The sequence below is a fragment of the Pan troglodytes genome, chromosome 2 (assembly GCF_028858775.2).
Source record: "Pan troglodytes isolate AG18354 chromosome 2, NHGRI_mPanTro3-v2.0_pri, whole genome shotgun sequence".
Classification (NCBI taxonomy): Eukaryota; Metazoa; Chordata; class Mammalia; order Primates; family Hominidae; genus Pan; species Pan troglodytes.
Genome location: NC_086015.1, coordinates 45,803,145 through 45,830,631, shown reverse-complemented (window position 1 = coordinate 45,830,631; position 27,487 = coordinate 45,803,145). Strand labels below are relative to the sequence as shown.

The 27,487-nt window shown below is 39.7% G+C and overlaps 1 protein-coding gene across 19 annotated transcripts in view; it reads left to right on the top strand.

Moving 5' to 3' along the window:
* Positions 1-27,487, top strand: part of ULK4 (unc-51 like kinase 4) — a 714,793-nt gene that overhangs the window by 143,726 nt on the left and 543,580 nt on the right. For 14 of the 19 annotated variants that reach the window (XR_010155166.1, XR_010155167.1, XM_063805611.1 and 11 more), the window contains 2 exons: positions 3,067-3,150; positions 19,779-19,940. Coding sequence is in view for 17 of the 19 variants with exons in the window: in XM_063805611.1 (XP_063661681.1) it covers positions 3,067-3,150; positions 19,779-19,940 (246 nt within the window). In the remaining 2 variants the exon portion in view is untranslated. The remainder of the gene's footprint in view (positions 1-3,066; positions 3,151-19,778; positions 19,941-27,487) is intronic. The other 5 variants (XM_054680561.2, XM_063805616.1, XM_054680566.2 and 2 more) reach the window with 2 other exon arrangements.

Sequence of the window (27,487 nt, the reverse complement as noted above, 5' to 3'; positions counted from 1 at the left end):
GTGTGGTGGCTCAGGCCTGTAATCCTAGCTACTTGGGAGGTTGAGGCAGGAAAATTACTTGAACTTAGGAGGTGGTGGTTGCAGTGAGCTGAGATCATGCCACTGCACTCCAGCCTGGGCAACAAGAGCGAAACTTGGTATCAAAAACAAAACGAAACAAACAACAAAAAACAAGAAAAACAAAATGAAACAAAAAAAATCTCAGTCTTCCACTAAGCACTATTAAGGAAGAAAATGTATTTGCCTCATTACGGATTACGGCCGTTATTAAGAAGAGTTTCTGGTGCACCGTAGGTGCTTTTTTCATGCATGAACTGCACCAAGGCCAGTGGGACAGGAGAGAAGTGAGGAAGGAGGCAGGGTTGGAGAGACTGGCAGGGACATGATCATGAAGGGCTCCTCACCAGTCCGATGTCTTGGTCTTGATCCGAAGAGCAAGGGGAACTCATTAAAGAGTTTTAAGAGGGTAATTATGTCAGCTGATTTGCATGCCAACAAGATAATTCTGGTTTAAATGTGGAGAGAAGAGTGGAGACTGAAAACAGGATTCTGAGAGCCTGGATAAGAGTAAGCAACGCAGGAGCAAAATTAGAGAGAAGTGGGTATTTCAGGAAAGGGAAAGTCAGTAGGGGTGAATGTAGTTTAAGGCCCAATTTAAAGGACTAAGAGGGATCTGTTGGATTTAATGACATGAAAGTCACTGGTAACTCAGGAAGAGCTTTTTATATATTTATTTATTTTTCCTGGAATGAGGGAGATAGAAGTCGTCATATTGGAGTGGGCGAGGAGTTAGTGGAAGGTGAGGAAACTGAGAAAGTCAGTGTAAAGTGAGGATAGTTGTGAAAAGGGGCCAAGGGATGAGGAGGGTCTTGTTTTCAAAATGAGATACCGTGACCCTATTCAGGTGGAAACAGGAAAGACCCAGAGGGGATAAGATGTTGAAAATTTAGGAGCAATAAGTGATAGTCCATTAGCTAATGACCCTGAAGAAGGGAGGATGGGGATGGGATCCTGAGCCCAAGTGGAGGGACAGGAATGGAGGAACCTGTCCTGTTATAACCATTGGGCAGAAGTAGCAGATGGCTTTATGTGGAGGAAAGTTTGTCTTTCCTTTCTCAGAACTTCCATTCTCTTTATCTGTGAAGGAGGAGAGTAGGTGAAGTGGTGGGAGCGTCATAGCTTTAAAATAGCCTTTTCAGGGAGGGTGGTGATAAGAGAAATAGTAGGGCTGGAGATGGATGTTGAAGGTCCCCTGAGGATGCTGATCCCAAGTAAGTAATGGACTCTGTGCTCTCTGGTGCCACCTTCTCTAAGGGCCCAGTTGTCTGAGAGCAGACTTAGAGAAAACAAGCAGCTGGCTTTCTCAGAGGTTGAGGTTTCCCAAACAAGAGTAAAGGGACAACTAAAGAGACCGATAGTTCAGGTTTTGGGCAGGAGTGATTAAATGATGGGCACGGGATTCTAAGTGGCTGGGAGTGAAGTAGGTGATCTGTTGAGGGAAAGAAGAGGGGCCAAGGGAGAGGGCACAGAGTCCACTGATGTTAAGGGTTGTGGTGGGCATTTTAAATAAGGGAAGAATAAGGGAAGGAAAGAAAGTTGTGTTTGCAAGTTAAATTTAGTGTGAATTAGTGATTTTTGAGTTGGAGCAGCTCCTGATCATAATGTCCAGGGTATAACCATATGTGGAATTCTATAATCAAGTAAGGGAATGGTTTTAATGGGTCATGATTCGTCTCATGGGTGTAAAATACTTTTGGATTAGTAATGTACTAATTCTTTTTTTAAAATTTCAACTTTATTTTAGATTCAGGGTGTACACGTGTAGGTTTGTTACATGAATAGATTGGATGATGCTGCGGTTTGGGGTACAACTGATCCTACCTCCCAGGTAGTGAACATAGTAGTCAATATGCAGTTTTTCAGCCCTTACTCCTGTCCCACCCTCCCCACTTGTTGTAGTCTCTAGTGTCTTTTGTTCCTATCTTCTGTCTATGTGTATTCATGTTTAGTTCTCACAAGTGAGAACACGTGGTATTTGATTTTCTGTTCTCGCTTCAATTTGCTTAGGATAATGGCCTCCAGCTGCATCCGTGTTGCTGCAGTAGTATTTCGTGGTGGATATATACTACATTTTCTTTATCCACTTCACTGTTGATGGGCACCTAAGTTGATTCCATGTTTTTGCTCTTGTGAATAGTGCTACGATGAATATATGAGTGTGTGTGTGTTTTTGGTAGAATGATGTATTTTCCTTTGGGTATATAACCAGTAATGGGATTGCTGGTTCAAATGGTAGTTCTGTTTTTAGTTCTTTGAGATATCTCCAAACTGTTTTTCATAGTAGCTGAAGTAAATTAATAATGTACTAATTCTGTCATTTGGACAATCTTGAGTATGTTCCGTAAGTAGAACCTATTTTTTTCTGCTTTAAAAAATTAGTTTTTTTCATCTTTCTGTGTGGTACCTGATTTTCTGATTGTATTTGATAGGTTGCAGGAGTGTGCTTGTGGTTATTACACTAATTTGGTTAATCTTCTGGTAGAGAATTATTGCTCATGTCATTAAAATCAGTGTACCCGCTTATTTGCTCATTTTATTTAGCTCTTTGTCTTACTAGGTAACATAATACCTTTTACTTGTGCTTGTGAATTATCCTGAGATATTACTCAAACTTGTGTTTTCTATGCTTTCAAATCATTCCAGATAATGTAATACTTTTCAGATAGTTGTATCTGTATTATCATCTACAATTATCATTAGATTGATTTATCTGTCAGATCATATTGGATCATATTGTCATTTCTCAATATTTTAAATCTACCTTCTAATGAGGGGATCTTACCCACATCATATATAATGCAATGAGAAATAGAATAAATATCTTGTATGTACAATGCAGTAAAAGATCCTTGATATAGTCGTTATCATCAGATAGTAAGTAATACTTTAAATAGACTATTAAGTTTTAGATAGTTTGTATACTTGGAGCTGTGCCATTTGCTTGAATGGGTTAATATCTTTCGTGCTGTTAGCTTCACTGCCTTTTTTTTCCCCACTTCATTTTAGGAAGAAAAAAAAAAGAACCCTAGAGAGTGCTGGGCTGTTCCCTTGGCTGCATACACAGTGCTAATGAGGTGCCTTCGGGAAGGGGTAAGGCTCCTTTGTTGTCCTCTGTAGATGCTGGCAATTGTAATAACCCTTCAGGCACTGTATGAGGATTGTAGCCTGCAGCAGTGCAGGAGCTTGTCAACCAAGTATTGCTCCTGAATTTAAATAATCCCGACAACCTATCATGAGCAAGCGACCTACAGTGGAGCAAGTGTAAAAATGATCTAGCTTTCTCATTCACTTGTTTAAATGTCTTGCTTTTTAAAGGAATGGTAGCTTATATAAACAATGTAACTAACATTCAATAGCATATTCTTAATTACCCTCCGCACTCCCCCTTTAAAATTATTGATACACCAGTTTAGTAAGCAAGGTGTATGCAGCGAATTTTCTGTGAGCCTGAGACAACCCATGATTATCTTGTCAGATCGCCATTTTGAGGTTTAGAAACAGGGAAGCTTCTAGTATCCATTGATTTTAATATTAAGTAGTATTTATTATGTGATGTGATTTTTCAGTTTATTCACATCATTTCTTAAGCAATTGTTAATGGCTGAAAGCCAGCCAGCTGGCCAACCAACCAGCTCATCTATATGTAGCTCCCACGTGTAACTATGTAAAGGATTTAGAAACTAACCTAAAAGGTTGGCATTTTCCATTTGCGTTAAATCATTTGACATTGTTTCACCCAAGGCAAAGCCATAGGTGAAAACATTCCTTCAGGAATGAGAAAGATATATCAGGATAAACATCTTTCTTTTGAGTTCATTGCTTCCTACTTTATATGGTAACAGAATCATGTTCCAAGTGTAGAAAAACTCCCTGAGGTTTTCCCCTATGATCCAGAAGAAAAGTTTGAACTCTTCCCAGCCTGTAGGTTTGAATACCTAGTCATTTGTCATTATGGGATATGATGTATATTATCAGTTGTACTTTGTCAATAATATGAGAATTAAGTCATTCTCAGCTATCATCAAAAGACATGTTTGGGTTTAACATTCAGAGCTTCAAGCTAGGTGCACTTAGAGGCACACAGATGAAAAAATTCCTATTCACACACAGACCTCACCTATTGTGGGAGTGAAAATAAAAATATAAAGTGGAATATGTCAAACACATAAATGCAAAAGAACAAAATATAAGAACTCAAGGGAGAGAGAAGGCTTTTAGGGATCCTGTTGACAGTGTAAAAGTCATTATTGTGAATAGTGCTGTGATAAAGATGGGAATACAGGAGTGCAGTTGTCTCTTTGATATACTGGTTTTCTTTCTTTAGCATATATACCCAGCAGTGGGACTGCTGGATCATATGGTAGCTCTATTTTTAGTTAGTTTTTTTTTTTTTTTTTTTTTTTTTTTTTGAGGAAACTCCTTACTGTTTTCTATAATGGCTTTACTAATTTACATTCCCACCAACGGTATGGAAGAGTTGTCCTTTCTTCACATCCTTGCCATCATCTGTTGTCTTTTTGATAATCGCCATTTTAATTGGGGTGAGATGGTATCTTATTGTGGTTTTGATTTGCATTTCCCTGATGATTAGTGTTGTTGGGTCTTTGGTCATGTACCTGCTAGCAATTTTTATGTCTTCTTTTGAGAAATGTCTATTCAGATCTTTTGTCCATTTTCAAATTGGGTTATTTGGTTTTTTTGCTCTTGAGTTGAAGTCCTTATATATTCTGGTTATTTCTTAAAATTTCAACTTTTATTTTAGATTTAGGGGGTACATGTGCAGGTTTGTTACATGGGTATATGCTGTGGTTTGGGGTTATGACTGATCCTGTCACCCAGGTAGTGAGCATAGTATCCAGTAGGTAGTTTTTCAGCCCTTATTCCCTGTCCACCTTCTCCCCTCTAGAAGTCTCCAGTGTCTGTTGTTTCCTTCTTTCTGTCCATGTGTACCCAATGTTAGTTCTCACTTATAAGTGAGAACACATGGTATTTGGTTTTCTGTACCTACTTTAATTTGTTTAGGATAATGGCTTCCAGCTGCATCCATGTTGTTGCAAAGAACATGATTTTATAATTTTTTATGGCTGCATAGTTCTTTTATGATGTATATGTACTACATTTTCTTTGTCCACATATTCCGGTTGTTAATCTCTTAGCTAAGATATGGAATCAACCTAGGTGTCCATCAGTGGATGAATGAATACAGAAAATGTGGCATATATATACCATGAAATATTATTTAGCTAAACAGTGAATTGATCATTTCTTAATGCTGAACTCTATATAAATGGAATGGCGCCACATTCTTTTGAGACTTAATTCTTTTGCTTTTAAAGCTAGATTAGTTTACATGCTGATTGTGTAAACTATAGTTCATTTGGACCACTGTGTAGGGTGTTGAAATATGCCTCATTGCACGTGCGTGAGTACACACACACACACACACACACACAGTTTCCCCACATCACTGAGTGAAAGTGTGTCTTCTCTCCCCTGCTCTGCAGTGTCACCTCTGTCACATCAGTTGACATGTCTCTTTTTGGGCTCTATTTGGTTCTGTTGGTCTACTTATTTCTGGGCTCTGTGTGTGCGCATGTGTGTGTATCAATTTATACTCCCACCAGCAGGGTATGGAAGTACTTATTAACCCATATCTTCACAAACATATGACATAGGCAAACTTAAAATTTTTGTCAATCTGGTGGGCATTAAAGTGGTTTATTTTTTATTTTTTGAGAGAGGATTTCACTCTGTCATCCTGGCTTCCTGCAACCTCCGCCTCTGGGATCAAGTGATCCTCCTGCCTCAGCCTCCCAAGTAGCTGGGACTACACATGCATACTACTATGCCTGGCTAATTTTTGTATTTGTAGAGACAGAGTTTCACCATGTTGCCCAGGCTGGTCTTGAACTCACAGGCTCTAGGAATCCACCTCCCTCGGCCTCCCAGAGTTGGGATTACAGGCGCCAGCCACTGCATCCAGCCATGGTTTCTTATAGTAGTTCTAACATGTATTTCTCTGATTACTAATGAGGATGACCATCTTTTTCTATTTACCTCGTTTTTTGGGCTTCCTGTTTTGAAAAGTGCTTGTGAAGTCTTAAACTTGTTTTTTTCCTATTGCTTTGTAGGAACTCTGAATCCTCTACAACCTATTATTATAAAATGTTTCAAAGATTAGAAAAGAAAAGAAAGCTGTAATAATCACCTTTGTTTCCATCACCTAGATTAAACAGTAAACATTTTGTCCTGTTTGCTTTGCTGTAATATGTGTGTGTGTGAGTATGTGTGTATTCATGTGCATGTGCATTTTTTCATTTTCTTTACAGTGTCTATTGATAGGCAGGAGTTCTTAATTTTAATGTAGCCACTTTATATATAATATATAATATGTATATATAAGACTCTGTGTGTGTGTGTGTCTGTATGTGTGTATACACATACAATCTTGCTATGTTGCCCAGGCTGGTCTTGAACTCCTGGGCTCAAGCAATCCTTCTGTCTCAGCCTCCCAAGTAGCTGGGATTGTAGTTATGCATGCCACCATGCTCTGTGTAGCTCAGTTTATCTATTCCTTTATGATTTGTGCTTTTTGTATCTTATGAAATGCTTCTCTCCTCCAACATCACTAAGAGAGTCTATTACATTTTGTTCTGAAAGTCTTATTTTTTCTTTTCCCATTTAGAGTTTTAATCTATTTGTAATTATCTTTGGTGTGTGGTGCTATGTGTAGGTCCAGTTGGTTTTTAAAAATAAAAATAGTCAAGTGAAGAATCCCTTATCCAGACCCAATTTAAGGTAGGAGCCCCCAGTGCCTACAACTAAGTATAAAAGATGTGAACAATAACTTCCCCCATCTACCTGCTACCCCACTGATCTGAGGAGGGCATTGAGGACGTATTTGCAGCTGGGAGTGCAGGTTGCAGGAGGGAAATCCCACAAGAAGCTAAAAGCATAAGCAGGTCCTCACTTGATTTACAGAGTATTTCCTTCAAGAAGCACAGTTGCTCTGACAGCTAATTTCTTAGCAGCAACAACTGTAGTAAAAAAAAAAGTGAAATCGTATATTTCATTGTTAATAAAGTATTGTCAATTCACAAATGTATTCACATAAAATATGTATTTCAAGAGCAATAGAATAACCATGAATATGAAAGGAATTAGGAAAAAAAGAAACAAAAAAGACACGAAGAAATACAAAACAGATGGAACAAATAGCACAAAATATGATGAAAGTTATAAATGAAACTGTGCCAACAATCATAATAAATGTAAATGGACTGAATAGTTAAGAGAAAATGACTATAAAACAGAATTAGGGTAGGCATGTGGCTCACGCCTGTAATCCCAGCACTTTGGGAGGCCAAGGCAGGCGGATCATGAGGTCAGGAGTTCAAGAACAGTCTGATGAAAATGGTGAAACCATGTCTCTGCTAAAAATACAAAAATTAGTCGGGCGTGGTGGTGCATGCCTGTAATTCCAGCTACTTGGGAGGCTGAGGCAGGAGAATCGCTTGAACCTGGGAGGCAGAGGTTGCAGTGAGTTGAGATCACACCACTACACTCCAGCCTGGGCAACAGAACAAGACTCCATCTCAAAAAAAAAAAAAAAAAAAAAAAGGACAGAATTAGAAAATAAACAGTATGAAAAGACATCTAAAACATAAAGTTATAGAAAGACCGAAAGAGAATGAAAAAAGATACACGTCATATGTACCTAATCCAAAGAAGTGTGGTTAGCTATATTATTATCAGATAAAATAGGCTTTGGGCAAAAAGCAATATGGGAGATTTTTAAGGTCACAATATGATGATGAAAATTATAATAAACCAAGGGAAAAGGCAATCTAAAATTTTAATGTATCTAATAACTAGCAGTCAAAATACATGAAAGCAAAATATGACAACATTGCAACCCTAAGAGGGCAATTTAAACACATATCTCAGTATCTGATAAAACAGACAAAAACAATCAGCATAGACCTAGAAGATCTATATCTGTCTAGAAAATTAACAAGCTTGACCTAATGTGTAGAAAAAACATCTCTCCAAAGTGACAGAACTCACCACCCGCCCAAGTATATACGTACTGAGCCATAAGGAAAATCTCAACAAATTCCAAAGAAGTGGAATCATGCATACATCTTTCTCTCTAACCATAATCTCATTAAACTAAAAACAATAATAAAAAGTAAAAGGCCAGAAAGGCAGATACTAAATGAGAAAGCGACAGAAAAGTTAATAGATTTTGTTAAGCATACAAAGCTTGTATGGTGTAAAGCAGTCAAAGGGATATGAAAATTTACACAGAAATCCAACCAATATAAATCCTTGAAAGATACTACATTACAGATATTTCATCAGTTCTCACGTCAAACCCAGCAAAGCCAAACTTTGGAGCCTCCCCTGCGAGCAGACCTGCCACAGGAGGACAGCCAGCACAAACCTCCCCTTTGCAATGAAAATGCTACATTGTGTGTGCTGCTTACCCCATCACCTCTTTGGAAGCGGTCTACCCCACTCAGCGCTGGCTGAGAATACTTCCCTCATACCACTCTCAGTAGTTCACTCCAAGACACACTGGGCAACTCTGTACCTGGTAAGCCATTGTGAATCCAACTAATAATGGCATTCAGAAAGTTAGGAATCTTTGAAGTATTAGATTCATAGTGAGATTCAAAAGAAAGAAAACAACATCGTTTCTGTTCCACACATGTTGCCCACCTTCACTGCATAAAAGGCAAGGGGAATTGTGAGTACCCACAAAGAACCTGATATTGATGGCACATACATTTCTTCACTAGAAATTTAGACTGTAGGATAAATTTAGACTGTAACAATTTAAAAAACCAGAAAATATAACTGTACATTTTAGCTCTTATTAAAATCCAAGAGATTTAACTTATTTGCTCCTTGTTTAGGTAATTAGTGTCTAAAACATTTCAAAGATAACATATATAATGGCTAACATTTCTAGTACTTTTAAAAAATTCAAGCCCAGTCTCTTCTAATTAAATGTATAAATTATTTGTCACTGGCTTTCTCAAAAAGAAGAACAAAGAGCCCTAATTAAAAAGTAAAAATTAAATTTCCTCTTAGAAAATTGTGTTACATCAGAATTATCTAATAAACTATAGTTCAGAAAATAATTTTGGAATTAAGAAAATATGAATAATAAAACCAATAGTTTATGTTCTGAATTTCAAATTTTTATTTTTTATTATTTTTTAAATTTTAAGTTCTAGGGTATGTGTGCAGGATTGTTACATAGGTAAATGTGTGCCATGGTGGTTTGGTACACCTATCAACCCATCACCTAAGTATTAAACCCAGCATGCATTAGCTGTTTTTTCTGATGCTCCTCCCCCACCCGCCCTGACAGGCCCCAGTATGCATTGTTCCCCTTCCTGGGTCCATGTGTTCTCATTGAACCTCACATTTTTAAATACAGCATATGCCAGATGTCAGTTCAGTACCCATAATTATATAGACTATTATGTAAGCTAAAAAATGTTGATTAGATACAAATGTATAAATTAATCTTCTCTAGACATGTGGAAATTCTCTAGGGGCTATTTCCAGCTTCTGTGTGGATTGTGGAGTAGGCTGCTACCTGTCCCCCAAAAATGGACACCTTAAACAAAAAGACAACTTTCTCAGCCTCCCTAATGTACACACATATGAAAGATATATTATTTAAATTCAATGCCAAATATTCCTGAGATCAACACAGCAGTGATCCCAAGGAGAAAATTTATCTTTGCTAATGGGCACAAACTTGAAGGGCAAAGCAATGGAAGGGTAAGTCTTCAGACTCAGGGGTGAGGCTCAAGTCAGAAACACATGGAAGATCATTGGCACATGTTTTTGTTTTTTTAAATAGCGAACACCACCAAGTGGAGCCCCCGGGGATTAGTCAATATTAAACCTCTAAGGAGTGGCACATCTGAGACTGAAATTCCCATCTTTTGATTCCCAGCTCAAGATCTCTGAAATCCCAGCACCAGCTCTGAAATCGTTATTCCATATTATCATGGATACCTTTTCTTCTATACTGCTGTACTCTTTTTTTTGAACAGTTATACCTGATCTTCCTATTTTTGTGTGTGTTCCACCAAAAGTTTTTCACTCTAAATACTTCCCTCTTTCCATCTGATCATTTACATCTGTAACGAGGACAAAAAGATCTAACATGTCTCTCACCCTTGGTTTGTGTTTTGTTTTGTTTGTTTTTGAGACAGGGTCTTGCTCTCTCACCTGGGCTGGAATGCAGTGGTGTGATCACTGTTCACTGCAGCCTCGACCTCCTGGGCTGAAGTAATCTTCCCACCTCAGCCTCTGAGTAGCTGAGACTACAGGTGTGTGCCACCACGCCTGGCTAATATTTGTATTTTTTTGTAGAGATGGGGTTTTACCATTTTGCCCAGGCTTGTATTGAACTACTGGCTTAAGTGATCTTCCTGCCCTGGCTTCCCAAAGCGCTGGAAGGAATTATAGGTATGAGCCACCGTGCCTGGCCTCCCCATTGTTAAAATTATGGAAATCATGTTCATAAAGCAGGTTGGCCTGTTTGGAAAAGAGTGTCATAATTTCTCAGGTAACTCTAAAATAGAAAGCTACTGAAAATTACTTTAATACATTCATTACAGTCTCAGTATAAGATTATAGCTTCCTCTCCCAAAGCGTAACCACAACATGACGCAGGATGAGGTAGCTTTGAAAATGCTGCATACAATATCCTCTTGAGTAGAATCATAATTTAGAACTCTAAAAATTACCAGAAACAAAACTGTCCAAGTTTTTTTTGTTGTTGTTGTTTTTTGTTTTTGTTTTTTTTAAATTTAATTTTATTTTTATTGATCATTCTTGGGTGTTTCTCACAGAGGGGGATTTGGCAGGGTCATAGGACACTAGTGGAGGGAAGGTCAGCAGACAAACAAGTGAACAAAGGTCTCTGGTTTTCCTAGGCAGAGTGTTTGTGTCCCTGGGTACTTAAGATTAGGGAGTGGTGATGACTCTTAACGAGCATGCTGCCTTCAAGCATCTGTTTAACAAAGCACATCTTGCACCGCCCTTAATCCATTTAACCCTGAGTGGACACAGCACATGTTTCAGAGAGCACAGGGTTGGGGGTAGGGTCATAGATCAACAGGATCCCAAGGCAGAAGAATTTTTCTTAGTACAGAACAAAATGAAAAGTCTCCCATGTCTACTTATTTCTACACAGACACGGCAACCATCCGATTTCTCAATCTTTTCCCCACCTTGCCCCCCTTTCTACTCCAGAAAACCGCCATCGTCATCATGGCCCATTCTCAATGAGCTGTTGGGTACACCTCCCAGACGGGGTGGTGGCCGGGCAGAGGGGCTCCTCACTTCCCAGTAGGGGCGGCTGGGCAGAGGCGCCCCTCAGCTCCCGGACCGGGTGGCTGGCCAGGCGGGGGGCTGACCCCCCCAATCTCCCTCCCGGACGGGGCGGCTGGCCGGGCATGGGGCTGACCCCCCCACCTCCCTCCCGGACCGGGCGGCTGGCCGGGCGGGGGGCTGACCCCCCCACCTCCCTCCCGGACGGGGCAGCTGGCCGGGAGGGGGCGCTGAACCCCCCCACCTCCCTCCCGGACGGGGCGGCTGGCCGGGCGGGGGGCTGAGCCCCCCACCTCCCTCCCGGACGGGGCGGCTGGCCGGGCGGGGGACTGACCCCCCCACCTCCTTCCCGGACGGGATGGCTGGCCGGGTGGGGGGCTGACCCCCTCACCTCCCTCCCGGACTGGGCGGCTGGCTGGGCAGAGGGGCTCCTGGCTGGGCAGAGGGGCTCCTCACTTCCCAGTAGGGGCGGCCGGGCAGAGGCGCCCCTCAGCTCCCAGACCCGGTGGCTGGCCAGGCGGGGGGCTGACCCCCCCATCTCCCTCCCGGACGGGGCGGCTGGCCGGGTGGGGGGCTGACCCCCCCACCTCCCTCCCGGACGGGGCGGCTGGCCGGGCGTGGGGCTGACCCCCCCACCTCCTTCCCGGACGGGGCGGCTGGGGAAGAGTTGAGCTGAGCACTTAGGAATATCCAGTTTTTTCTTTTCAAATTTGTCAAATGGATGTCACATTTTATTTCCCCAAGTAGAGTGAATAAAGGAACAGAGAGAGGCTGGAAGTGTTAGGTTAATTTATTCTGGCTGCATTGAAGGAAATGGGAATGGGAAGGAAGAGTTCTCTCAGATAGTCATTCTGAGAAATGAAAAATGTGTTGAAGTTTGGGAAATTGAAGGATATTTAAGATTTCTTTCCTAGCAATCTTGTAGTTTGTACTATATGGTATTAATAATACTGGGAATAAAAGCTAACATTTATTGAGAATTTACTACTTTTCATGCTCTAGATTGAGTCTTCCTGTGTGCTATCTCATTTAATTAGTACTTTAATTCTCAAACCGCTTGTGTTTTGTTAATCTTCATTTTGTAGATAATGAAGCTGGGGCAAAGAGATAAAAATACTGAAGGATATGTAACTAGCAAAATGCAAAAACTATGGCTTGAACTTAGACATTACTCAATATCTTCTGCTCATTTGTAAACGTTTTTATATGAAAAATACATAAATTTGGATTGAAAAAACAGTAAATGCATATTGTAACAAACCAAGCAATGTAAAAATTTCTAAAGTTGAATTAGTGGGCTCCTCCTCCCTACAATCCAAGACCTATTATAATCATCATTAACAGAGTATTATATATCTTTCTTTGCCCTTCCTTTACATATATGTTTTTCTTGTTAAATAAATGTAGGATTATGTAATCTTTAATGTATTTTTTATTTTAATTAAGGTATCATTTATATAAAATGTTCAGATATTTAATGTATGTGTGTTGTAAATTTTTTTTTTTTTGAGACAAGATCTGGCTGTATTGCCCAGGCTGGAGTGCAGTGGCACAATCTCGGCTCACTGCAACCTCTGCCTCCTGGGATCAAGCCATCCTCCTACCTCAGCTTCCCAAGTAGCAGGGACTACAGGCGTGTACCATGCTTGGTAGAGACAAGAGGTTTTGCCACGTATCCCAGGCTGGTCTCGAACTCATGAGCTCAAGCAATCCACCTGCCATGGCCTCACAAGGTGCTGGAATTGCAGGCATGAGCCACTGTGCCTGGATCTAAATATTTTTTCCTGGCCTGAGGTACTATGAGGCTTAATGGTGTCATTATGAGCAGAAATTTAAAATTTTTATGAAGCTTGATTTAATGCTTTTTCTCTTATGTTTAGTTCCTTTTTGTCCTGGTTAAGAAAGCTTTGCCTAAAATAAAGATGTTCTTTGAAACCAACGAGAACAAAGACACAACATACCAGAATCTCTGGGACATATTCAAAGCGTGTGTAGAGGGAAATTTATAACACTAAATGCCCACAAGAGAAAGCAGGAAAGATCCAAAATTGACACCCTAACATCACAATTAAAAGAACTAGAAAAGCAAGAGTAAACGCATTCAAAAGCTAGCAGAAGGCAAGAAATAACTAAAATCAGAGCAGAACCGAAGGAAATACAGACACAAAAAACCCTTGAAAAAATTAATGAATCCAGGAGCTGGTTTTTTGAAAGGATCAACAAAATTGATAGGCCACTAGCAAGACTAATAAAGAAGAAAAGAGAGAAGAATCAAATAGACTCAATAAAAAGTGATAAAGGGGATATCACCACCAATCCCACAAAAATACAAACTACCATCAGAGAATACTACAAACACCTCTATGCAAATAAACTAGAAAATCTAGAAGAAATGGATAAATTCCTCGACACATACACCCTCCCAAGACTAAAGCAGGAAGAAGTTGAATCTCTGAATAGACCAATAACAGGCTCTGAAATTGTGGCAATAATCAATAGCTTACGAACCAAAAAGAGTCCAGGACCAGATGGATTCACAGCCGAATTCTACCAGAGGTACAAGGTGGAACTGGTACCATTCCTTCTGAAACTATTCCAATCAATAGAAAAAGAGGGAATCCTCCCTAACTCATTTTATGAGGCCAGCATCATCCTGATACCAAAGCCTGGCAGAGACACAACCAAAAAAGAGAATTTTAGACCAATATCCTTGATGAACATTGATGCAAAAATCCTCAATAAAATACTGGCAAACCAAATCCAGCAGCACATCAAAAAGCTTATCCACCATGATCAAGTGGGCTTCATCCCTGGGATGCAAGGCTGCTTCAATATATGCAAATCAATAAATGTAATCCAGCATATAAACAGAACCAAAGAGAAAAACCACATGATTATCTCAGTAGATGCAGAAAAGGCCTTTGACAAAATTCAACAGCCCTTCATGCTAAAAACTCTCAATAAATTAGGTATTGATGGGACGTATCTCAAAATAATAAGAGCTATCTATGACAAACACACAGCCAATATCATACTGAATGGGCAAAAACTGGAAGCATTCCCTTTGAAAACTGGCACAAGACAGGGATGCCCTCTCTCACCACTCCTATTCAACATAGTGTTGGAAGTTCTGGCCAGGGCAATCAGTCAGGGGAAGGAAATAAAAGATATTCAATTAGGAAAAGAGGAAGTCAAATTGTCCCTGTTTGCAAACAACATGATTGTATATCTAGAAAACCCCATTGTCTCAGCCCAAAATCTCCTTAAGCTGATAGGCAACTTCAGCAAAGTCTCAGGATACAAAATCAATGTACAAAAATCACAAGCATTCTTATACACCAATAACAGACAAACAGAGAGCCAAATCATGAGTGAACTCCCATTCACAATTGCTTCAAAGAGAATAAAATACCTAGGAATCCAACTTAAAAGGGACGTGAAGGACCTCTTCAAGGAGAACTACAAACCACTGCTCAATGAAATTAAAGAGGATACAAACAAATGGAAGAACATTCCATGCTCATGGGTAGGAAGAATCAGTATTGTGAAAATGGCCATACTGCCCAAGATAATTTATAGATTCAATGCCATACCCATCAAGCTACCAATGACTTTCTTCACAGAATTTGAAAAAACTACTTTAAAGTTCATATGGAACCAAAAAAGAGCCCGCATTGCCAAGTCAGTCCTAAGCCAAAAGAACAAAGCTGGAGGCATCACGCTACCTGACTTCAAACTATACTACAAGGCTACAGTAACCAAAACAGCATGGTACTGGTACCAAAACAGAGATATAGACCAATGGAACAGAACAGAGCCCTCAGAAATAATGCCGCATATCTACAACTATCTGATCTTTGACCAACCTGACAAAAACAAGCAATGGGGAAAGGATTCCCTATTTAATAAATGGTGCTGGGAAAACTGGCTAGCCATATGTAGAAAGCTGAAACTGGATCCCTTCCTTACACCTTACACAAAAATTAATTCAAGATGGATTAAAGACTTAAATGTTAGACCTAAAACCATAAAAAGCCTAGAAGACAACCTAGGCAATACCATTCAGGACATAGGCATGGGCAAGGACTTCATGTGTAAAACACCAAAAGCAATGGCAACAAAAGCCAAAATTGACAAATGGGATCTAATTAAACTAAAGAGCTTCTGCACAGCAAAAGAAACTACCATCAGAGTGAACAGGCAACCTACAAAATGGGAGAAAATTTTTGCAACCTACTCATCCGACAAAGGGCTAATATCCAGAATCTACAATGAACTCAAACAAATTTACAAGAAAAAAACAAACAACCCCATCAAAAAGTGGGCGAAGGACATGAACAGACACTTCTCAAAAGAAGACATTTATGCAGGCAAAAAACACATGAAAAAATGCTCACCATCACTGGCCATCAGAGAAATGCAAATCCAAACCACAATGAGATACCATCTCACACCAGTTAGAATGGCAATCATTAAAAAGTAGGAAACAACAGATGCTGGAGAGGATGTGGAGAAATAGGAACACTTTTACACTGTTTGTGGGACTGTAAACTAGTTCAACCATTGTGGAAGTCAATGTGGCGATTCCTCAGGGATCTAGAACTAGAAATACCATTTGACCCAGCCATCCCATTACTGGGTATATACCCAAAGGACTATAAATCATGCTGCTATAAAGACACACACACACATATGTTTATTGCGGCACTATTCACAATAGCAAAGACTTGGAACCAATCCAAATGTCCAACAATGATAGACTGGATTAAGAAAATGTGGCACATATACAGCATGGAATACTACGCAGCCATAAAAAATGTTGAGTTCATGTCCTTTTTAGGGACATGGATGAAATTGGAAATCATCATTCTCAGTAAACTATTGCAAGGACAAAAAACCAAACACCGCATGTTCTCACTCATAGGTGGGAATTGAACAATGAGAACACATGGACACAGGAAGGGGAACATCACTCTCTGGGGACTGTTGTGGGGTGGGGGGAGTGGGGAGGGATAGCATTAGGAGATATACCTAATGTTAAATGACGAGTTAATGGGTGCAGCACACCAGCATGGCACATGTATACATATGTAACTAACCTGCACATTGTGCACATGTACCCTAAAACTTAAAGTATAATAATAATAATAATAAAAAAGAAAGCTTTGCCTACTGCAACATGTTCTTTATGACCTCTTCTAGAAGCTTTTTGGATCTAACTTTTACATTTAGGTTTGTGATTCATCTCAAATTAATCTATGAGTATGGAGTTGCTAAGATATTTTTTACGGCCCTGAACATGGTCTAACTTGGTAATGTTTCATGTGATCTTGAAAAGAATGTGTCTTTTACCTTTGTTGAGTGGAGTGTTGTATAAATGTCCAAGTGAGTTGATAGTGTTATCCAATGTCCTTCCTGCCTTTATATCACCTTTATGGACTTATTATTACAAATCTTTTTTTTTTTTTTTGAGATGGAGTCTCGCTCTGTAGCCCAGGCTGGAGTGCAGTGGTGCGATCTCGGCTCACTGCAACCTCTGCCTCCTGGGTCCTGGTTCAAGCAATTCTCCTGCCTCAGTCTCCTGAGTAGTTGGGATTATAAGCACGTGCCACCATGCCCAGCTAATTTTTGTGTTTTTGGTAGAGATGGGGTTTCACCATATTGGACAGGCCCCTCTCGAACTCCTGACCTTGTGATCTGCCCGCTTCGGCCTCCCAAAGTGCTGGGATTACAGGCGTGAGCCACTGCGCCCGGCCTATACATCTTTTTTTATTTAACAGTGTGTAACTCGAATTTATCACAGTTGACCTTCAAGTAATGATATACAAATGCTTACATATGAACCTCATGTATGTTAGAACTTTGTATCAGAACCTTATTTTTATGATGTATATAGTGATATGCAAATTCCTAAGAACCTTACACCAGAATAATCTAGTATTCTCCTTCTAGCCTTCCTACTATTGTCATATATTTTATGTCTACATATGTTATAAAGCTCACAATACGTTTTTGTCGTTTCTGGTTTAAACAGCTATGCTTGGCTTGGCATAGTAGCTCATGCTTGTAATCGCAGCACTCTGGGAGGCCAAGGCAGGAGGATTCCTTGGGACAAGGAGTTCAAGATCAGCCTGGGCAACAGAGTGAGACCTCATCTCTGTTAAAAATTAAAAAAAATTGGCTGGGCATCATGGCACATGCCTCTTGTCCCAGCTGCTTGGGAGGCTGAAGTGAGAAGATTGCTTGAGCCGGGAGATTGAGACTGCAGTGAGCTGTGATCCTGCCATTGTACTTCAGTCTGGGTGACAGAGTGAGACTGTGTCTCAAAAAGAAAAACAGCAGCTGCAGCTTATGTTTAAAATAGGCTCAAAAATTAAGGAAAACAATCTATTATATTTATTCACATATTTACTTTTTTATCCTTTGTTCTTTTGTATAGATTTAATTTTCATCTCATTATCATTTTTTTCTGCCTGAATAATTTCCTTTAATATTTTTGTAGTGCAGTTCTGCTGGTGATGAATTTTCTCAACTTTTGCATGTCAGAAGGGTACTTATTTTATCTTTGTTTTTGAAAGATGTTATTTTTGTGCATGAATTTATAGGTTGACAGTTACTTTTTTTTTCTTTTGGTACTTAAAATATATTGCTTTATTGTCTTTTGTATGTATTGTTTCTGATGAGAATTCCCTGTCAGCCTTATCATTGTTCCTCTCTGTGGAATATGCCTTTTTACTCTAGCTGCTTGTAAAGTTTTCTTTTTATTTTATTTTATTTTATTTTTATTTTTGAGACAGGGTCTTGCTTTGTTGCTCAGGCTGGAGTGCAGTGGTGTGATCACAGCTCACTGCAACCTCCAACTCCTATGCTCAAGTGATCCTCCCACCTCAGCCTCCCAGGTGGCTGGGAGTATAGGCATGTACTACCTTACCTGGCCAATTTTTAAAACTTTTTGTACAGAAAAGGTCTTGCTATGTTGCCCATGCTGGTCTTGAACTCCTGGCCTCAACTGATTCTCCCATCTTGGCCTCCCAAAGCACTGGGATTACAGGAATGGGACATTGCTCCTTGTCCATAAGGTTTTCTCTTTATTCCTTTTTTTTTTTTTTTTAAGCAGTCTGATTATGATGTACCTTGGTGTCATTTTTCTTTGTTTCTTCTGCGTAGGGCTCATTGAGCTTCTGAGACCTGGAATTACCAGTTTTCATGAATTTGAAAACTTCTCAGACAATATTTCAAGCATTTTTCCAACTACACATTTATTAGGTCTTTTGAAGACGTCCTACAGTTCACTGATGCTCTGTTTTCTTTTTTCTTTTTCAAGTCTTATTTCTTTCTGTGTTTATTTTGGATAGATTTTTATTGCTAGTAGCTATGTCTTCATGTTCACTAATCATTTAGTCTGTAGTGTCTAATCTGTTAATCCCATTCAGTGTATTTTTATTATAAGACATTGCATTATTTATCTCTAGAATTTTGATTTGGGTCATTTTTATATCTTTTGTTTCTCTCCTTATGTTTTTGCTTTCCTCTTCCTTCTTGAGTATGTGGACTACATTTATTATAGCCATTTAATATCTTTCTTCTAAGTCTATCAGTCATTTCTAGTGATTGAATTATGAATCATATGTTTTGGCTTCTTTGCTTGCTTGGCAGTGTTCAATTAGATGTTACTCACTGTGAATTTTATATCATTGGATGCGGAACTTTTTAAAATTTCCGTAAGTACTTCTGGGCTTTTCCTTGGACTCATGTATATTACCTGAAAACAGTTGAATCTTTTTGAGGCTAACTTTTTAGCACCGCTAGGACCATCCAGAATGGCTTTTCCTCTAGGATTAATTTCATCACACCACTGAAGCAATACCTTTCTTAGGACTCTCCTTGGTGTCCCTTATTTAGACAATCTTTCCACTCTGATTGATTGGTGCTCAGATTATTCCTAGGACTGGATGACTTCTGAGGATTATTCTGCCTGCTCCGTATGATTTTAAAATTATCTTCCAATTTTTATGTTATAGTTATTTTGTTTATTTTCCAGATTGTTTCAGCAGTAGTGTGTAGTGGTGTGATCACAGCTCACTGCAACCTTCATGTGAAATATTCCTAATTCTTTGTTTTATTAAAATATATGGAGAGTTATGTTATGATAGCTTGCTAGTGAATAACCAAATGATTATTTGTAATAGTTTCATAATGACCTGAAAGAGTTATCATTCCTCCCAAGGTGCATAACACATCCAGAGGCATGTTACTGTCTTGGTATCATAACATTATTTACAGTGGTCATAAAGAAATAACATGTATTTATTTCTCACACTAATTAATATTATTTTAATCTCCTTTCTCTATAGGAAGAGCGTGTTGTGAATCACATGGCAGCAAAAATTATTGAAAATGTCTGTACCACCTTTTCTGCTCAGGCCCAGGGCTTTATTACAGGAGAAATAGGACCCATTTTATGGTACCTATTCAGGCACTCCACTGCTGATTCTCTTAGGATAACAGCAGTATCGGTAAGATGAAGCATCTTTTGGGGGATATGTCTGGGTATCTTTAAACAGCAAGTTTGAAGAAAATATTAGAATAAGAATAAATTTAATTTAATAGGTAGGAAACTGAAATCTCAGTAATATTGAGAGAAATAATTTGATTTTCTTCTAAAAGAGAATTTTGAAAACTTGGAACTGGAAAACCTTGAGACTGAGAGAATTTCAATAAAACCTTGTTAGGACTATGGTATTATGGTTTCAAAAACTAATTAGTAAGTTTATTTATTTTGAGACAGAGTGTCCCTCTGTCATCCAGGCTGGAGTGCAGTGGTGTGATCTCGGCTCACTGCAATCTTTACCTCCCAGGTTCAAGCAATTCTACTGCCTCAGCCTCCCAAGTAGCTGGGACTACAGGCATGCACCACCAGGCCTGGCTTATTTTTTTGTATTTTTGTAGAGATGGGGTCTTGTCATGTTGCCCAGGCTGGTCTTGAACTCCTGGCCTCAAGCAATCTGCCTGCCCTGGCCTCCCAAAGTGCTGGAATTACGTGGATGAGCCACCGCGCCCAGCCTTAAAAACAATTTAGAGGCGATAGTAGAAAACTGTGGCAGTATATAGGGTACAGGGTTTGGTTTGTTATATTTTTAGTGTTCCCTGACTTTTCCCTGTTAGCATCCCCATTCAGATTTTGTGTCAAATGAGTTTATCATGTGGTTCAGATGAATTCATTTTAATGTTCAAGCATCTGTGATTTTGGTGTTTTTGTGTTTTGATGGGTTGCCTACTACTTTACTCACATGGCTATAATAACTTGGTGTAAAGGATAATTATGTATAAAGATGTGTTAACATGCTTGTATCAATTTAATACTCTACTGAACAAATATAACCCTCTCTCCTATGATTTATTTAAATACCCCTTTGAGTTAGCAATCTCATCTGGGCTCTCAAACGCTATGTGGCATCCTTGTTGTATTTCTCTAGTTCAGCTCCCTCTTGCACTTCTCTCTGTGGCAGTTTCTTACTTTGTGTTCTTTCCTTATACCCTCAACCCCTCATTTTCATCACGTATCCTCACTCATGACTTTCCCTTTGCTGCCCAGGGTAAAGTGAAGACATCTGATGAGAACTATCCCAACTGCCTTCTGCCATATAAGTAGACCTATTTACCTGCACATCTGTCCTCTCTCAATTCTTTCCTTCCTGGTACCATTGACAAGCTGTTCCTTCTCTTTTCAGAGACAAACCTCTTCATGTTTCTCCAAATCTTCCTGGTCCCTTCTTGGGAACCTAATTCAAATGGTTATTTTTGCCCTTTCCTGACTCTCAAATGTTTCCTTCTCTATTAGATCCTGCTAGTCAGCATTTAGGTGTTTAATTTACCACCCCTGCCCCCTCAACAACACGCACAATCTTGGCTGCATATCCCCCCATTCCTAGCCATACCTCTTTAAAGAGTTATTGCCACATAACTGTTGCTCTTTTCCGGCCCACTTTTCCCTTTTAGCCCAATCTGGTACTTTCCAAAAAATGCCACTGAAGCTAATCTTGCTTAGGTTACTAATAACTTTCATGTTGCTAAATCCTGTGGGTATTTATGGAAATTTTTCAGTTATGTTACCTATATAATCTTGAAGATCAATGGATATAAATCCTGCCCCTGATTATCATTAAGAAAGGATATATAGCATTGATTATACACACGTCTGTTTCAGGAGCCACATGTTTTCAAAATTACAAAAACCCACAACTAATTATGGTATTAATAATTACAGGTAAACAATCAGAAAGAGTTACAAAGTATACCAGTGAACTTTCTTGAGGCACCTTTGAATAATATTTTAAGACATTCATTTTAATCCTGAGCCTTTAGAAAAATCTGTCTTGTTTTAATTGGGCTTACTTTATAAAGATAACATTATACAGATTTTCATCCTTACACTCAGCATGGTTTCTTTTTTTGGCAAAGTTTTTTTCAGTAGTTCCCACCAAAGTCTCATAACTTCTAGTCCTCCCCTTTTTCTTCTGATGCATCAAGTTTGACTCTTTTATCTTGGGCTTCTTATCACTTGCTCTTAGCATTTATCTGAATGATTAATTTTACATTGAAATTTTGCCAGTTGTCCCAACAGTGTCTCCTTTTTCTTTTCTGTGCAAAGATCCTGTTCAGGAGCATGGGTTGTATTTTCTTTTCTCTTTCTTTCTTTTTTCTTTTCTTTTCTTTCTTTTTCTTTTTCTTTTTGAGATAGAGTTGCGCTCTTGTCACGCAGGCTGGAGTGCAACAGTGTGATCTTGGCTCACTGCAACCTCTTCCTCCCAGTTTCAGGCGATTCTTGTGCCTCAGCCTCCTGAGTAGCTGGGATTACAGGCATCTGCCGCCACACCCAGCTGATTTTTGTATTTTTTAGTAGAGATGTGGTTTCACCATGTTGGCCAGGCTGGTCTTGAACTCCTGACCTCAGGTGATCCACCCGCCTCAGCCTCCCAAAGTGGTGGGATTACAGTCGTGAGCCACTGTGCCCCACCTGTATTTTGTTTTCATAGCTCTTTAGTCTCCTCCAGTCTGACACAGTTCTTCAGTTTTTGTATTTTTCACGTCATTTACAATTTTTAGAGTGCAGAGCTTTTGTTTTGTGGGGTGAAGCTTAACCTGGGTCTGTCTGTGTTTTCCTCATTAAACCTCCATAGCATCCATTGATGACTCTTAACTGTACCAGATACCTCTGGGGTGGTTGCCATGTGATGATTATCCGTTTGCGTCATTCTTTTTACATCGGAGGTTGGCAAATATTTTCTATAAAGGATCAGATAATAAATATTTTGGGTTTTGTAGGTCATATACAGTCTCTGTTGCATATTCTTTTGGTTTGTTTTGCTTTTTGTAACCCTTTAAAAATGTAAACACCTTTTTTTTTTGCATTGATCATGAGCTATGCAAATGATTTTGATGGCCTTGTATATATAAGTTGGAATTCTATTTTGAGGAAGCACTTTCCTTTCTTCAGCATGCATGTACGTATTCATATCAGCATGGACTTGTGGATATAGATTTTATTCAGTAGGTTGTAATGTGATACTATTACTGCTACTGCTTATTGTTTGGGTGCTCTAATCATCCCAGATTTGGCGAGTGGGATCCCTTCACGATGACTTCTGTGTCCTTGGACTTATTTCTATCACTGAGCACTTCCTTAACTCCTGATACCACGTACCGTTCTGGGCTCCTTTTGTGCTTTTCCTGTGCCAGCCTTGGAATCAATCATTTCTCCAAGAAATCCTAAGTTTTTAGAAATGAAGATCTGGGTGCTCTTTGTGTTCATTCCCTGGGTGGTGTCATTGTTGCTTCTCACTATTCAAAGCTAGATAAAATATATGTACCCATGCATAGACATTTATATTTTAAAAATGTCTGTCAATGTACACATTTGGAAAAAACCTCATTAATTTATATTTTAATTTGAATACCTCAGAATTCTTTCTAGTCTTCCCTCTTTCTTTCTTTTTGTTTTCCTCAAGACAGAGTGTTGCTCTGTTGCCCAGGCTGGAGTACAGTCATGCGATCTCAGGCCACTGCAACCTCTGCCTCCTGGGTTCAAGTGATTCTCCTGACTCAGCTTCCCGAATAGCTGGGATTACAGGTGCATGCCACCACATCCGGTTAATTTTTTTGTAGTTTTTAGTAGAGAGGATGTTTCATCATGTTGGCCAGGCGGGTCTCAAACTCCTGACCTTGTGATCTGTCTGCCTTGGCCTCCCAAAGTGCTGGGATTACAGGCGTGAGCCACCATGCCTGGTCTAGTCTTCCCTCTTTCTGTGTTTGTAGAACTCTTCTCAGACAGAGAGAGACTGGGTTCTCATTATTCTCAATATACTTACTGATTTGTTCATTCAGTTCATTTGTTCCCCTTAGTGTAACCAGCTCCCATTCACTCCCCGCTGGAGGCCTCCTCCATATTACCCCAACCTCCCTTGCTGCTACCACTCTGCTTCCTTGGCCACTCCTCAGCTCAGCACGCTCTTTTCCCTCTTTGACCTCCTTTCTCAGACTGACATATGGATACTGGGCGGGAAGGTTAGGAAGGAGCATTAAGGAAAGCAAAGGGCTAGACATCCTCTTTGATACTTTCCTTTCCCTTAAGTTCTTCCACTTTATTGTTTACAACCAGCTGATCAACTTGTCCTGTGATTCTAACTCATCAGCATCTCTCAGATCTGCTCACATCTCTCTGCAGCTGTATGGCTACTTCCATAATCCAGGCCACTGCCATCTCTCACCTGGACCACTGGAGTAGCTTGCTAAATGGTCTTCCAAAGTCCAGTTTTAGGCTCCACCAACTTGATTCTCCACACAAAATGAACTTCATAAAATCATATCTCTTCTTCTTACCTGCTTAAACTTTTCAAAGCTTTCAATTTTTTTGGAAGGGTTAGTAATACTTTATTCATAGTACTAGGTAGAAGTTGAAAATTGATGACCGCTTTAAGGTAATATTAATGTTTAAAGCAGCACATTTTGCTTAGTAAATTAGTTATGTTTATTTTATTATAATGTCATACATTTTAAACTCCTTGAAATCTAGGACTATGTTTTGTTTATCTCTCTCTGTTTGATACCAGGCCTGTTGATTGCAAGTTAAGATTTTTCTTGCAAAGATTAAGAGGGAGCATCCTGCCCTACGTGTGAGTAGAGGGCAGAGGTTAGTAAGATTAAACTCCCCTCTTTACTGGGAGACAAAGAGGAATAGGCCATAAGATTCCTGCTAATAACAAAAGGCAGGTGGGGGAACAGCATGAGATCATTATACAGTTACTCTAACATCATAATCTTAACAAAAAAAATTGCACCTGCACGGTTAACAGATTTACATGAGGATTTATTAAAGACTGAGGTTATAGGAACTGAGTATATGCATTTGGAAGATAATTCACACACATTCCTGGCAAGGAATGACAATTGCCTCCTCTCTGGGATGGCTTACAGAGCTGAATCTCCTTTTTAAGGTCTTTTTCGCTATTTACCTCTCAGGAGCACGTCTTGGAGGTTAATGGATACATTTGATGATACAGGTCAGAATTCTTAACATGACCTTCAGTATCTTGCATGATTTGGCCCTTGCCTACCTCTTCGGTTCCATCTTGTAACACTCCTTCCCTCCCTCACTCTGTCTCCAAACTTACCTTCAGACATTTCCTAGGATTTCCAAGTATTTTTCTGCCTCAGGACCTTTCCTCCTTGCTGTTTCCTGTGCCTGGATGTTCTCTGCTGGTTTTTTACATGGCCAATTCCTTATTTCAGGTCTCAGCTTAAGTGTTACCTCCTCAATTAGGACCTCCCTGACTCTGCTCTCTCGCCTCTAATGAATGCAGCTTTATTTATTTAATGTATTTATACACAGGTGTGTGGGGTTTTTTTCTGTGTTTTTTTTTTGTTTTTTTTTTTTGAGGCAGAGTCTTGCTCTGTTACCCAGGCTGGAGTGCAGTATTGTGATCTCAGCTCACTGCAACCTCTGCCTCCTGGGTTCAAGCGATTCTCCTGCCTCAGCCTCCTAAGTAGTTGAGATTACAGGTGTCCACCATGCCCAGCCAATTTTTCTATTTTTAGTAGAGATAGGGTTTCACCATGTTGGTCAGGCTGGTCTTGAACTCCTGACCATGTGATCCACCCACGTCTGCCTCCCAAAGTGCCGGGATTACAGGCGTGAGCCACAGCGTCCGGCCTTATGCACAGTTTTTTCTCATTAGTGTAAGTTCCAGGAAGACAAAAGTCCTGTTGTTCCTTTTCTGGGCACATGGTAGGTGCTCAGTAGATATCTGCTAATCAGATGAATGAATGAGCAGGTGGAGGATAGCAAGGCTTAGTGCTGAGGGAGCAAGCTCTACATGTTGTTCCACTTGTAACTGTCTCTATTTCCTGCCTGTCAGTGATTTTCTGACCTGTTTCTCCTAATGATCTCTTGGCTCCATAGATTGTTCTACACTAGTGTGTTCTCCACACCAGCAACATTAACATTTCCTGGGAACTTGATAGAAGTGTAGTTTTTTGGGCCCAAACCCAGACTTACTGCACAAGAGTCCCCCTGGGGAGAGGCCAGTAATCTCTATTTTAACATGCTTCCAGGTGATGTTGCCTGCTGATATTTAAGAACCACTGCCCTAGTCCTTGCAGCTCTTAAAATACACCAGTGTGGCTTAGAGTAAAATATAACTAACTTGTCCTTTCCACTCAGGCGTGGCAGCATTGGTAGGTATTGGTAGTTGGAAGGAGTGGACCTGACTTGGCGAATGTGTTGAATAGATAAAAGTGATTCTTAGACTTATTGGGATTATAGGGAAAATCTCTATAGGGACCATAGTGAGAACCAGAGAAACCTGTAGAGTTAGATTGAGTAAAGTGGCTCCTATGAGAGAGGTAGCTGAAGTAATCATAATTACTGAAGTGCTGAGATGAAAAGGTGTCAAAAAGTGAAGAAGTATGCAGGATAGTGGTTCTCACTGGGGTTGGAGGGGAGCTTTTCAAGCAACATTGACTACTTCCTCTTCTCTGTCCACCCCCTGCCCCTATTCTGATATATCTTAAGATCTCTCAGGGGTCAGATAAGAGTGTGTGTAGTTTGAAAAACCTCCCAGGGTAATTTCATATGACATCAAAAAATCATTTGAAATACCAAAAAGAAATGGTTCTTGAACCTTTTCTTCCTTGGTGATTCTGCTCATATGTTTCTAACAGATATGCAGCCTTCAATTTTGAGTGAGTCTGTTTCTTGGAAACTGCTTTTATTGAACAGACTGTAAGAAAATTCAAATTCTGGAGGTAACACTAAATGTTCTTTTCGAAGTAAATTTTGAAGTGAATTTTGAACTGGAACAGTTTTTTCCAGTTTTAAAATATAATCTCAGACTCTATTTTTTTGTTGTTGTTGGTTTTTTTTTTTGAGATGGAGTTTCACTCTTGTTGCCCGGGCTGGAATGCAGTGACATGATCTTGGCTCATTGCAACCTCCGCCTTCTGGTTTCAAGTAATTCTCCTGCCTCAGCCTCTGGCATAGCTGGGATTACTGGCACCCGCCAGCAGGTGCGGCTAATTTTTGTATTTTTAGTAGAGATGGGGTTTTACCTTCTTGGCCAGGCTGGCCTGAAACTCCTGACCTTGTGATCCGCCTGCATCAGCCTCCCTGAGTGCTGGGATTGCAGGCGTGAGCCACTGCGCCCGACCATACTCTATTTTAATAAGTAAATGTTTAAAAACCACATCACTGAAGATCAGATTTGATTTGATTTCTTTTCTTTTGATTCAGAAAATACAAGTACTAGTGTGCTGTTAAGGCTCTGTGCATCTTCTCAGTTGCTCAGAAGCTTTCAACCGAGTTTGATATTTAGAAGTGAATTAAAGAGTATTTTCTGCATGAGCTTTTCAAAATGGAAAGAATGTTTGCACAGCATTCTGAAGAAGATCCATTCCAGTTGCCCAGAAGTAGTCTGGGAAAATCTTTTATTAAGAAATTTCCCCATCATAACTGGATAGGGATTTTATAACAATGGAAAGTTGGTTTTGCAGTGCCAGGTCCTCCAAG